Source organism: Cyclopterus lumpus, chromosome 4 (assembly GCF_009769545.1).
Source record: "Cyclopterus lumpus isolate fCycLum1 chromosome 4, fCycLum1.pri, whole genome shotgun sequence".
Taxonomy (NCBI): Eukaryota; Metazoa; Chordata; class Actinopteri; order Perciformes; family Cyclopteridae; genus Cyclopterus; species Cyclopterus lumpus.
This window is the reverse complement of record NC_046969.1, coordinates 12255905-12269855: the sequence shown is the minus strand read 5'-3', so window position 1 is coordinate 12269855 and position 13951 is coordinate 12255905. Positions and strand designations below refer to the sequence as shown.

The following is a 13951-nucleotide window of genomic DNA, read 5'->3' as shown; positions in this document are numbered from 1 at the left end:
TCTCTTTGTGATAAACTTTAATAAATTAAAGTTAACCAGGACTTTCTGAAAGCACTTTTAGTTGTTGTCCCTGTGAGGCTAGACTGTCTTCATCTTCATTGTCTGATCCCTGGGGGATCCAGCCCCTGAACTTGGGATGGAGCATCTCTCTCCCTGCTCACTGGTCTCATGGCTGCCCCCTGCAGGCTTTCGTTAAACGCAACAGTCTGCTTCCATTTTTTTATATATATATATATATATATATATTTGAATAGTGGAGGCCTGGAGGAAAATGTGAGCACAGTAAGACACAGAGAGAGAAAGGCCTAAAATAGATAAATGAACAATCTGCCACTGATCAATTCTTAACTCTCAAACTGAACAAACTGATCAAGAAAGTAGTTTCAGCTTAAATTATCGCACATTGTTGTAGAATTACCCTTTTATGAAGTTTCATAATAGAGAAAACACTAGCGACTACACAACTGTCTTCCTCTCTCCTTCATTGTACATGTAGTTGTCCCCCTGCCAGCATCCGGCAGTACACACCTGGCCCTCGCTCCACCTGACTCCTGTCTCTCCTCATGCTCGCAAGCACTCACAAAAAGACATCAAGCGTGTTGTCTGATGCTCTGTCTCGGCTTGTCCCTCTTCGGCCCCCGGCCTCCACCTCCACGTTTCACCCCACTGTGACGTGTGATAGACATGCCATGTGAGACTCACGCTACTGTCCTTCTCTCCTTCCCCCCTCTCACCCCTCCTCACCCACTCCCCTCCCTTTCATCCCTCTTCCTCCTCCCTCCTCCTCCTCCCTTCCGTCCTCCACCCCTCAACCCCACACAGAGAATGACCAGCCATCCCTTGTATGGTTTGACAGAGGGAAGTTTTATTTAACCTTTGAAGGTAAGTTTTCTCTGCACCAGGGTAGCGTGCACACACACTCTTCTGAGGCTCATTTGTGCAAGCTTCGCCCCCTCCCCTGACCTGGCCCTTCTCTCCTTCCTCCCTTCCCTCTCCTTCCTTTCCCTCCTTTTCAATCCCTCCATCAGCCTAACCCCATGCCATGCTAACTCCTGGTTTCGCCCCCCCCCCCCCCCCCCCCTCCCCTCATATGCAGTCAACTATGCAGTCTTGTCATCTACCTTCTCTTCCTGACATTGTTCATTCTCATTTCGTCTGCGCTGACCGCCCTCCATCCCCTCAAGAATCATCGCTCTTCCTGTACTTCACTAATCTCCTTGTCGTCACTTTTGGTCGTTTGGTTTTTGGTTGGATCTTCGGGCTCTCTGATCTTCTTTGAACTTGTCAGAATAATTCAGCTTTAACGGCATGTCTGGAATAAGCATGCACATCTCTCTGTCTCTCTCTCAATCTACCTCTGTCTTTCCTTTCTCATCTACCTGTGCTTATTCAATCAAAATCCAGAGTGCAACATACTATATAAATAATCATAAAGGGGTTTTATTTGAAGTAATGTTTAACTGGTGTGTTTAATTATTTCACAGTCAAAGAACAGAGAGAAATGGCTATCCTCTTCACACATAACCTGCTGTTTTCATGCCACCGTACTAACACAAATATTGTTAAAGTTGAATTTCATCCCTCTGTGTGTAGTTCTCATTTCATCCACACACTACTAGTTAGGAAGAGTAGCGAGAAGAGAGTCCTGGTTTGGGAGTTGTGTATCTATTCTTAATCTATCGACGTCAGTTGACTGTTGTAATGTAAAAGTGTGTTGAAGCTACTAGACGTTGATGTTTCATGTAACCCTGACTTGCCTGTGTTGCCTCCAGGCTGCTCCCGAGGGCCCAGCCCTCTCACCATGGGGGCTCAGGACACTCTTCCTGTGGCAGCTGCGTTCACAGAGACGGTCAACGCCTTCTTTAAAGGAGCTGACCCCAGCAAGTAGGTCAACAAATAGCTCTACATGTCCACAACATATCCTGACATCGCAATTTTAATGGCTTCTTTCATGTTTGGCTGATGTGAATTCAGGTTATACAGCAGTACTTAAAGGATAATGCTGACGTTAGTAATACTTTACGTAATCCCTTTTCAAATTAAGAGTATTTAAATAGTTAATTTTTTTTTTAAAATAGTTAATTAATCAGTTTTGTGGTTTTAAACGGACATTCTTTGTATTTGTCAACAATTATAACTTTTCAGAAAGTGTTTTAAACTACAGTTACAGATAACTGTAGTTTAAACACTTTATGAATGACTGATGACATAGTTTTACTTAGTTGCAATCAATATGTGTTATAAAGCTGTTAGTAACTGTTTATATACATGTTCACGTTATTCACAGGCATGTTTAACACTGTTTATGATATAAAATAGATGGTTTTTAAGTGGTTAAATGTTATGATATGGCCAGTATAATTTGACTGCATCTCTGCACTGTAGAGTCATGGCAACCAGACCTCACCGAGCATGCTCAGTTTTGGTGTTTATTGATTTTGTTTTTAGTATATTGACTCGGGTTTAAAAAAAATAAAAATACGTAGAAGAAAAAACGAGAAATTGACAAATGAAGTATGCACTGTCCATTTTCTGTCTCTCTAACACACGTATTGTCTTCCGCTTCCTCTCAGGTGTGTTGTGAAGGTCATAGGTGAGATGGTTTTGTCGTTTCCGGCGGGCATCACACGGCACTTTGCCAATAACCTGTCCCCCGCTGTGCTAACCTTCAGCATAACCAACTACAGCCGACTGGAGCATGTGCTGCCTAACCCCCAGCTCCTCTGCTGGTAATGACACCACTGTGAATTCACCACCTCACTCTCACAACAAGTAACAGATACAGTGAAGAAGTGAAAAGATGTCCTAACTTGCCTCTCTTTACATGCAGAGTTCAAGTCTGAATGCTTTATTATCCATCTTGAAATTAATTATATTGATTTGAAACACATTTTCTATATGTTTATGAATGTTTATAATACAACTAAACTTCATTAAAATCAAACACTCACTATGCATATCATTTGTATTAATAATACCTAAACAGCATGTTGCATCATGTAATCAAAAGGAGTCCCCTTCTTGTGTAAATATTAGTTAATGCAAATCTTTCGAATCAACTTTGTTTGCAACAAATCCTGCTTATCACACTAACTGTATGTTATAGTAACAGAGCAAACTTGATGTGTATATATCCCAGTTCACACACAAGGAACATGTCGGGTGTTTTATAAATAAAATGTGCAAATGTGCAAATATGCAACGTAAATGCCGTAAAACATTCATGATCTCATATGGAAAAGTTTGGTTGATGTTGAGGATAAATAACTATTGCTGTAACATATGATTCATTACAAAATTCATAGAATATCTTTTTAAAATAACAAATAATAATGTATACAAGAAGTCTTTTATAAAATGCTTTTCTTAAACCGCATGGTTCACGTTTGTAAAGTCCAACCTTATTCGGCTCACTGTGGAATTGTTTCCCCTGGTGATACATTCATTTTACAAAGTAAGAAACATCAGATTCTTCAGTTTAATCATGTATTCACCAGATCATGTGTAAAATGTCATATTTCGATCATGCTTTTACCAGCGACACCACCACACAAGCCAAGGCAGATGCCAAGGACTTCTGGGTGAACATGCCAAACCTGATATCCCATTTAAAGAAGGTGGCAGAGCAGAAGCCTCAGGCAACATACTACAACGTGGACATGCTCAAGTATCAGGTGAGCTCGGCCCCCTGGGAAATTATAACTTGACATCACTCCGCAAAGAGACACACCGCTTATATGGATTGTATGAGCAACGTGACATAACGTTTCCCCTCCGTGTGTAGGTATCAACGGAGGGGCTTCAGTCGATTCCTTTGAATCTGGCGGTGAGTTGGAGATGTGAGCCCGCCAGCACTGACCTGAGGATAGACTACAAATACAACGGGGAGGCCATGGCGACGCCGATGGCCCTCAACAACGTCCAGTTCCTCGTCCCGGTCGATGGAGGGGTTTCAAAACTACAGGCGGTCTTACCTCCTGCTGCATGGTACAGTCTAAATAAACTTTGTTATAGTGCTGAGTACCATTTAGATTACTCGCCAGTATGTCATTTATACTAATATACAACATATGTTAAATATATATTTAGAATTACAGAAATAATTAGACCAGGTCGAGACTCCACTTACTTTCATGTTGGTTTTGCTGACCTACAATAAAAAGGCTAGTACAGTATCACAATCCTACCAATGATTAGTGTAAAGTACACATTTTTCCATATGTACATTATGGTATATAGTATCTGCACAAAGGTTTTGACTCTAAGATGATTTGACTTTGTCATCTCCTGGTCTTAAGAAGCCCCCTCAATGCGTTCATCTGTCCTCTTGTAATCTCGACAGGAATGCGGAGCAGCAACGAATCCTTTGGAAAATTCCTGATATCTCACAGAAATCTGAAAACGGAGGTACGTGCAGAATGATAAAAGTAACACATGTTGTTTAGGGATATTAATATTCTTGGGAGAACAGCCCATATGTTAGATTAATTCTTTAAGATCTATTGGCTTTATGTTCAGATCCTCTTATTCTATCAGCAGAAGTTTGTATCAATTTTCAGAGTTTTCAGAGTTCACCCTCCAAACATTGCTCTGATCTTACTTGAGTTGTGAAGAGTCTTTGAAGGCATGTCGTTGTAAACGCTGACCTAGAACCTGCACTAAGAGTACACAATGCCGCTCAGGAACTATGTGGTTGTCAGCTTTGTCTGAAGTAAACTATGCCCACAATAATGCTGTTTTCAGTGTGATGTCACGTTGCAATGTGGCTGTTTCTCTTATTCTCTTATTTAACTTTAGTTTGATCTGTGCGTCTGACTTGAAAATCTAACATCATCAGATGTACTTTAAATTGTTTATTGCTTGTTTTATGTTACAAAGTATAAACCCCCAGATCCTCACCTGGTCTCCAGTAGAAGGACACTAAACTAGATGATATGGTTTTGTAGAACATAGAAAACATAACCAGGCATGATCATTTTAGCTTGGCTTCTTTTAAACATAGATGACTTTTAAATGTATCTCTCTAATATAGCCTCTGACAAAAAGAAATCTCATATGATTTGTAATTTATATCAATTGAGTCTCATTTGGTGCTTTCTTGAAATCTGTATCCCCAAAAACATTTTTTAATTGGCATGAAAAGGTTGGAAATAGCAACTTTTGTCATCTAGAGCTGCTAGCTGCATTTTTCATTTAGTAAAAAAAAAAAAAAGCTGTTGAAACTTGATTCCCTTGTGCACTTTACTGTGTGACATGTTGACATCCTTCCTTGTGGCCGGCAGACATCTTTCTAAAGTCCCCGTCTCCCCTCAGGTGTGGGGTCGTTGTTGGCACGCTTCCAGCTCACAGAAGGCCCCAGTAAACCAGCTGCACTGGCACTGCAGTTCACCAGCGAGGGCAGCACCCTGTCGGGCTGCGACATTGAACTGGCCGGGCCAGGATACCGCTTCTCTCTCATCAAGAAGAGGTTTGCCGCAGGTCAGTTTAGCATTTTAGTGACAACCATATGGAAACCAAATGTTCTTTATCAGTGTCACTAGTCAAATGATAGCTGGACTCATCCAGGAGATCAAACCTCTCTCAACCTACACCGATGTTTGATTTCATTATTTGTTGTTATTCAAGTAAAGTCACTTATTTACCACATTAAAAGTCATCATCATCATCATCATCATCATCATCATCATCATCATCGTTGTTTGATGCCAAACATCAATGTAAGTTGTGGAAGATTAGTTATTTCATCAGTTAGTTTCATTCAGTTGTGAAAACATTTTTTTTTTAAGTTTTTATTGATTTTTTCATTCATTATTTCAAATGTGTATTAGTGTCTATTATTGTGGATCATGGTATAATGTACTTTCTGTCAGGGTGGACAATACATACATTTCAAGTAGTCATTTAACAACTGCATGAAACTCTAGATTCCTTTTGTATTCAACTATAATTACTGCAGAATAATACAAGTCAATAACACATAACATAGCTTTCATTCAAATAAAAATGTATAAACAAAAAATGGGGTGTCTCATGTGACTCAGGTCAACAATAGATCTATTAAACGACTGAAACGTGACACCTAAACATTTTGCTGATGCTTTTCAGGAAAATACCTGGCCGACAACTAACCCGCGCTACTGAGAACAAAACAATCGCAGTGGACTGAATTGACCCAGAGGACGGAGGACATGACGACACCAGAAAACCCACTTTCCATTAACCTTTTCCGAACCCTCACGACAGGTCCGCAGCCTACCCAGCAGTATTGTATAACTTGCATATAGCATCGTGGAAACTGTTTTAGGTCATGTAATTATCGTATTTGTATTCATTTCATAACATCTGTATTGCTGCAGTTAGACACCTGGGTTATTCCACCCTCTGAAGTCTGTGCCTCTGCCTCGAACCTCCTCTGGTCAATGTGTGGTGGTGTTTTAAAGATTCACTGCAGCTGCCTGACGTAAGTCATGGACAGAAAGAGTTTTTTTTTTTAACTCTGGATGACAGGCTGTTTGTTGTCGAGAGTCCAGGAAGATTTAGCCGTAAAATCCCCATGAATACAATCTTTGCTGTCAGACGCACACCTCAGCCTCTGACACAAAGTCTAACTTCCAAAGCTAGACTCGTTCAAATTGAAGCAGGGCCTAAGATAATACTTCGTAAGTCGTACACCTGCATTAGTAATTCTTCTGTCAGCGTTGTAGCTCAAAGCCGGAGATGGCAGTCCCAACTCTTTCGCACTGACCGCGGCCGATTACGTGTCTTTTACCAGAAAGTAAATGCATTGATGCATTTCGACCCATGTTGTCACAAGCCGTAAAAAGAAAGATGATGTTTCTTGTTGGTGCTTGAAACATAGACTCGCTACAACAAAGAGAACAAAACTACATAATCATGCATTACCTACTGGTACTACAGGGTCACATGACTTTGGATCGCATCCTTTTTAATGTAAATGCACTGATCAGTCAATCAAACTGTTAATTTAGTTTCTCTGTAATACACAGACATGGAGAGGTTTTTAGCTAGTTAGGCAGCTGCAATGATGAATTGATTTACTGGTTGCAAAATAAGAACATCTGTTTTCCTGTCAGAACAAAAGAAGTGTACAAAGTGTCATTTTAAATCAATAATATATATCTTAAAGGGCGTTTGGTGTTTTCCTCGTATTGTCAGATAGCCTTTCTGTTGTTCCCGGGACAGCAGTGATAGACTCCAGAGTACATGACAGCATTCTATTTTTATTTATTGATGACGATGATTTGTTGTGATTCTGTATACGAATAGACTTTTAATGGTATCACACAACTCAGAAACCTGAAAGGTATACATATTTGAAATCTCTCTCTTTTTTGTTATTTGTGTAGTTGGGTAACCTGTGTACAGTATAAGGTATAATTTTTGAATTTATTTCAGATATAATTTTTTAACTCAAGTGCAAAGGAAGATTTGAGATATATATATGGGTGAGGGGGGTAATTTAAAGAAAAAGATAAATATCTTCCTGGATGCTGTGTCATGCTTTGTGAAAGCAGTGTTAATGTAGAGTTAGTTATACCGTGGGCAAGGTTCACACTTTAAAGAGGCAGTTTGACATTTTGGGAATTATTTGTTTTCTTTTTTCAAGAGTTAATACCACTCATATATGTGTCTGTTCGACATGAAGCTGGAGCCAGAAGTCGGTCATCTTGGTATAAACACTGTAAACAGCTAGCCTGGTTTTATTGGGGGTTATCAAGATATAACATGATTAATTTCTGACTTTGGCGATTCCTGCACTTTCCTGTCGCGTCGCCATCAGATCAAATGTTACCAGTATTTTGGATTATGACTTACCTTTGGACAGAGCCCGGCTAACTGTTCTACTCCAGCTGATCATTTAACATACTCGGCAAGATAGCGAATCAGCGTATTTCCAAAATTGTTAACGTCTCCTTTTAATAAGGTCAAGACAATGACCACAAAAGCAATCAGTTTTGCTCCACAGCAGTGATGACGTTTGTGGTACCAGTACTGGAGCTGGATTTGTTTACTGGGACCAGCTTGTTTATTTTGTATTATTCAAACTTTATCAGAAAACACTTAACACAACATTCTCATTTGCCCACATCTACCTGGCCGGTTATTCCTCAACTTGTACCACATGTCTGACCGGTTTAGGTTGTTTCCCCTCTGTGGTACCTGACCTCCCTGATTATATCCTGAGCACACCCCTGATCATCCAACCAACGCTTGAATCCATGGCTTTATTTTGCATAATTGTAATGGTCTCTGTGAGATGACATGAGTGGAATGAGGTTGTGGAGCGAGGTTAGGTTGACCAAAATGCTTTTCTTTTTTATGTGTGTGTACCCCGGACAGTCAGTCCTCTGTTAAGGAGAAATAAACTGAATATTTTTTAAACGGATAAAAATGAAAAAGTATTCTATTGTTTAATGTGTAATGAACACTGTGCTGATGATGTTGAACTTCCTAAATGCTCTGACACTCAACACGAAGAACAAAAAGTGTGTGTGAAGTGTAGCCGAAGATCTCTGTACTGTACTTGTATGTCGGCGTTCTGCTAAATGCAGCCAATCATGATCCTTTCAGAGCCGCCGAAGAAGCATCTGAGACTGAATTTAGGACGAGAGGACTATTGGCAACGATACTATTTTAAATGATAGAGAGCTTTTGATCGGGCGTAGTTTTAAACAAATGTTGTTTGGCTTATAAAAAGATCAGATTTGTCTTGTTTTTTATCAGATGTATATTCCTGTGTAGACCCGAGTCTAAAAGAGCATTGTGGATTTCGCTGAAGTTGCATTTAATGTATCGATGCAAGGTGATGATGATTGGTGCCATTTAGCTCCCACATTACTTTGGTAACAGTTTCCTCTCAGTCGCTTCAGTCCTTCTCGTTGAGTGGATGGATGAACATGCCTGACAGGAAGCTGTGACCAGTAAAGCTACCAGTGCAACAGTCACTACAGCATTATCTACAGAGGCCCACCACACCCACCCACCGTCATGCATCTGTTTTAAAGTACTACACCACAAGTGTGTTAGTCGAAAGAATTATCTGAAAGTCATGTTGGTTGCCAGATAATTATTTGCACCATCTAGTTAATAAAATGGATAATGGACACAAAGCGTTTACAGATCTTCATCTCTGGTGAATTTGTCCTGCAGTAATTAATTATTGCATGCATAGCATGAAGAGTAAAAGGTGGGGCATCCATGATGATAGATATTACTGAATTGAGGTGTTGTGCTGAGTGTCAGTTACCTGTATTAATGTTGAGAAGAGAGCAGGGAGTGTGTTTATGTGTGCTATAAGCCAGAATGCTTTTTGGTTCTGTCCCGTTAACCTCAAAACACATGTGCAAGCTGTTTGTACAGTACATAACAATGCTAAGAGGAACTGAGAAACTTAGTTTGCTTCTTTCCAAAACCAATAAAAGTTATAACTGGAACAATGTTTGCAGTTTCTGTGTGTGTGTGTGTGTGTGTGTGTGTGTGTGTGTGTGTGGCAAAAGTGCACAAACACAGATTGCAGTACAGTATAATGTCAACAAAAGGCAAAGATTACATGTAATGTGTGTATGTCTGTGTGTATATATATATATATATATATATATATATATATATATATATATATATAAATTATAATATGCTATTTTAGCGTCAAAGACTTCAAGATGCTAATGTGCAATTTTAAAAAGATGTCACACACCACAGAATGTAAGGCCTGTGCAAGAACATTTATTTGACACAAAATAGCAAAATGATGGAATAAAAATACATGAATGTAAAGAAGGACTTTTTATAAACCTGCAAACTTGTGGATTCTGGCTACATACAGGACACAAACCCAGGCTCAGACATCTGGACAGATGTCCTAAACAAGTTCACAGATGTGGTCCACACATTCAAATCTACAAACCAAGTTAAAGTAATAACAAAAAAGAATATCAATGTCAAAAGCAATTAGAGACAATGTGGGCTTGAGCATCACTGTACATACAGTGATCATATGATTTTAAGACATCAGCATTTTGATTCAGATTCTGTCTCCACTAAGTCGAGATGGGAGAGAGCAGAGTCATTTTGTAGAGAGAAGAAGATGTGGGGGGATTGTCCTCAGCAGAGGAAGGCGAGGTCGCTCTTCCTGCAGCCCACCTGGCAGCACACGGTGGTCAGTATGTTGTTAATATCTCGTCTGCTCAGCTCGGAGCCCGGCTTGCTACTCTCCAGACTGCTCTGATCCCCTGCGGGCGGACCTGGAACAACAACATGCAACAAAAATGTAAAGATCCACTTTTTCTAATTCAGTTCAATAACCAGGTTCACATCCACTTTCCCTCTGCAAATGTGTATTTCAAGTCATTTTTTCCTAATTGTTTCCAACCGACTAAGGAAGGACCAACTGTTTTCAGATCAGTCTTGTGTAATTGAGGTCTGCGGTCCCATTAAATACGGAAAGTCTAAATGAGTGCACAAATTAACTCGGTGCTATTTGTCTTCTCCAGTGTCACTTTCCTCTTTGTAATCAGCACGACTGAGAGGCTAACTGGGTTTGTTTGTGTGTGACAGACAGAGAGAGGCTGCTGCAGCATTTAATGATGATATGTGGGCTCCTCGGGCCTAATAAGGTCAAACAGCCGCTGATGTCTCTGCCCTGGGGCACCCGTCTGCCTGTACGCCCACTGCACCACAGCAGAAGGAATAGTAGACGGCACGTGGAGCGGGAAGCACAGCAGTGGAAAGCTGACCGTAACATCAAAACACATAAATGGTATGTGAAATGATTAGCGACCGACCTATGTTGGTAGCGCTGTGGTGTACAACAGCATCTAGTTCAGAGGATATACTGTAGGCTCACATGTGTTCAAGTCCATCTCGAAACATTCAAATGCCCATTTAAAGATTGAAACTGTTTTTCTTGCTGTAATCATTTCTCCTGTTCATGTTGGCCATTATAAGGTCTGTTCTAACATACTTTGTTTTATGCAAAAATATAAGTGACAGCCTTTTTTAGTGGGAAATTCCCTCTTTGTGATTCCCTGTTGATTTTGAGTGGAATAAATAGGGAGAATTTTGTTTTTTTAACAAAAAAAGGTTGTAACTTTGGGAGGTATCCTCTGATTTGCTAAACTCAACTGTTGAAGCCTCGTATTACATTCAGGTAAATATAGAACTGCTGATTTTGGCATCTTTTATTGGCCGGTATGAACTGAAGGAATGATTACAGACAGCAACACCTGTTTCAATGTTCATATGGTCACCTATTGTTGATTTGAACAATTGTCAATACATTCACAATTGTTCATTAAGGCCAAATCTTCACTGACAGGAAAATAAAATGATATGTCATTCTGCATTATTCGTCCGGGTGCACACACGTCTAACAGCCAGGGTCGTCCCGAACCAAGAAGAAAAAACTGTTTTAACTCTCTCTGCTATTTTGATAATAAAAATAGAATTTGTCTCACCGTCCATGTCTGTCTCACTGAGGAATCTCCTCCAACGGGATCCCCGCAGGTGTAAACGACAGCCCTCAGGAACTCTCGCCCGCACAGCTTCCACCGCCTTCACCTCGGATCTCACCTGGACCACACACACCATGCACACAACAGCAGAGGCAAAACCCCCAGAGCACGCATGCTGGATTATCTCTCTGTTGAGCCGGTTTGTTCCGGAAACTTCTGTCCTGTTTCCAGTTGGTTATCGTGTATCTTGCAGATTGTCTCTGAGTCTTCTTTCTTGATCCGATGCTTGCGTCTCCTTGTGTTATATACCATCCACCTTTCAGCTCCTCAATGATGAGTATCTCTCCACTTCCTCCCTCTAACTGGCCCTTTAGCCCATCCCAATCACGCACACACACACACACACACACACACGGACACAGACAGTCGTCACTCTGTCATGACATTTTATGTTTCCGTTCATTTCCACATCGCCATTTTTAGCCGTCTAAGACAGAGTGACAGCCATCATCTTTTTACAGCCTTCATCACATAAGATGAGTGCATCCTCCTCTGTAATTAAGGCTTTGATTGCACTGACCTCCACTAGACCACATGGCTAATTAAGTGATGCAAAGTGATTTCCAAACAGATGTTTCATGTGTTTACAGCACTTTGATGGCACGGTTGTTGGTGTCTTTACAGCAGTTTGGGCCATTTTAGAGGTAGAAAGTCAATGTTGACAGTCCCATTATGCAGGTCGTTAGGGTGCTGCTGATGGTGCAATGTGATACTCAGCATGACATTTCAGTTTGATCATTAACGGAGGTCCCATCCCAGAATGTCAAGGAAATTATATTGTGTTTAGCTGGACTTTATGGTTGTCCCTATAGTAGCAGAAAACAACAATATATCAATAGAATGGAGAACTTCTAAGATATTAAAAGTCTTTTGGTTGCTTATTTTCCTTTTTCATAACAGCAGATTGATGGAGCTTGACCAAACCTCACTAAGAACTAATGAAGACTTCCCTGATAAAGTAAAGTGCTAAAAGATATTTCTTATTTCTCGTTTACTGTTTGCAGGTTAAGGACTTCTGCATATTAACCAATCGGCCCACTTCATCTCCTTAGACAACGGGATACTGAAAGGTGAAATAAGTAATAATTGAATGACTCTTTGCACAAATAACATTAACTTAGTTCTGGACCTAAACAACCTGCCGACTAATCAAATATGTCTGCATTGAGTGCTATAATATAATATAATGAACTCAATTGTGTCCGACTGTCCTGATTATTGACTCAAAAGAAAGGCGTAGAGAATTAACTTAAATGTCCTTAAATGACTCTAAGTCTTAGAGTCATTTAAGGACAGAAGACAATCACTTATCATCATTTTACATCACTTAGACTCTAAGTGATGTAAATGATGAGGGTGAGTGTCATAATGTCTTCTGCTATTCAGACTGACAAACAAAAGTGCTACAGTTCATCCGTTAAAAGATGTAATCTGATTTTCTTCACTGATATACTGATATATCATTGGTATTTAATTTGAAAGCAAAGCCTTTATTAACTTGAAAGAACAGTTCTAGCCAACTGAGCAGCTGCTGCAATGAAGCAGAAAGAAGGCTCCCCCGAATCATGGTGGGAAACATAACGTCCATAACTGACATTTTTATATCAATGAAGGAAACGGAAGACTATGTTTCAATGTACACACGTTTCTTGTCAATAAAGTTATAAAGGACGGGGAATGGGTGGTTCAGAAGTTGTGGTTCAGCTCAAGGACAGCAGGAGTCCTATTTTACATGTGCATTGTTTGCTTGATGTTGAGCACTGTTAAAGGACATTTCCTGTTGCTTTGTGACAGACAATAGACATGTACTGTTCTTATCTTATATATGCAAAACAAAATTATGAATATGGTATGTAATCTAAAAAGGGGACTGGTTGATTTTAAGACGTGTTTATTCAGTATTTCTATTTCATTTATTCTATCAAGACATCATAATCGATTTCCCGATAGCAAATCATTTTCCAGATTAATTTAAATAAAGTAGTATTCTGTTGTTTGTGTGTCCTTTCCTGGGGTCGGCCGTAGCTTATGGGGACAGTGATCGTCCCGTAACCACAAGGTCTCCGGTTCGATCCCCGCTCTCCCCATAGTTGCATGTAGAAATGTCCTTGAGCAAGACACTGAACCCTCAGTTGCTCCCCGGGTGCTTCATTGCAGCCCACTGCTCCTTCATAACTAAGGATGGGTTAAATGCAGAGAAGAGTTTCCCCACGGGGATAAATAAAAGTCTACATTTCTTTCACTTCAGAAACCAAACTTACCTTATAATGCATGTTACAGTATATTCAAAATGCTAGATTCCCTGAATCCTTGAACTAAGTTTTTCAATAATACACATAGACAAACTTGAGGTTTGCAGATAAGATCTGTTCTAATATGATTATTCATATCTCCAGGAGACATTCAGTCTCTGAAAACCA

The 13951-nt window shown here is 40.0% G+C and overlaps 2 protein-coding genes across 2 annotated transcripts in view; one reads left to right on the top strand and one right to left on the bottom strand.

Annotated features, from left to right (window-relative positions):
- sgip1a (SH3GL interacting endocytic adaptor 1a) overlaps positions 1-9453 on the top strand; it is a 66775-nt gene extending 57322 nt beyond the window's left edge. Inside the window, exons 18-25 of the mRNA XM_034531300.1 lie at positions 823-882; positions 1773-1884; positions 2574-2729; positions 3539-3674; positions 3785-3987; positions 4343-4407; positions 5314-5478; positions 6106-9453. Of these exons, the coding sequence (XP_034387191.1) occupies positions 823-882; positions 1773-1884; positions 2574-2729; positions 3539-3674; positions 3785-3987; positions 4343-4407; positions 5314-5478; positions 6106-6128 (920 nt within the window). The 3' untranslated portion in view covers positions 6129-9453. The remainder of the gene's footprint in view (positions 1-822; positions 883-1772; positions 1885-2573; positions 2730-3538; positions 3675-3784; positions 3988-4342; positions 4408-5313; positions 5479-6105) is intronic.
- A 271-nt stretch (positions 9454-9724) lies between these two features.
- insl5a (insulin-like 5a) lies at positions 9725-11828 on the bottom strand. Its single transcript, XM_034531160.1, has 2 exons — positions 11475-11828; positions 9725-10262 (listed from the first exon to the last, which is right to left on the bottom strand). The coding sequence occupies exons 1-2, from the start codon at positions 11605-11607 to the stop codon at positions 10123-10125; spliced, it is 273 nt and encodes a 90-aa protein (XP_034387051.1). The 5' UTR covers positions 11608-11828; the 3' UTR covers positions 9725-10122.
- Positions 11829-13951: the final 2123 nt, after the last annotated feature.

Excerpts from the sequence above, each read along its gene's own strand:
- insl5a (XM_034531160.1), bottom strand. The coding sequence starts at position 11,607 with ATGGTGTGTGTGGTCCAGGTGAGATCCGAGGTGAAGGCGGTGGAAGCT. Across the intron at positions 10,263-11,474 it reads CAGTGAGACAGACATGGACG|GTCCGCCCGCAGGGGATCAG; the intron begins GTGAGACAAATT and ends TTGTTGTTCCAG.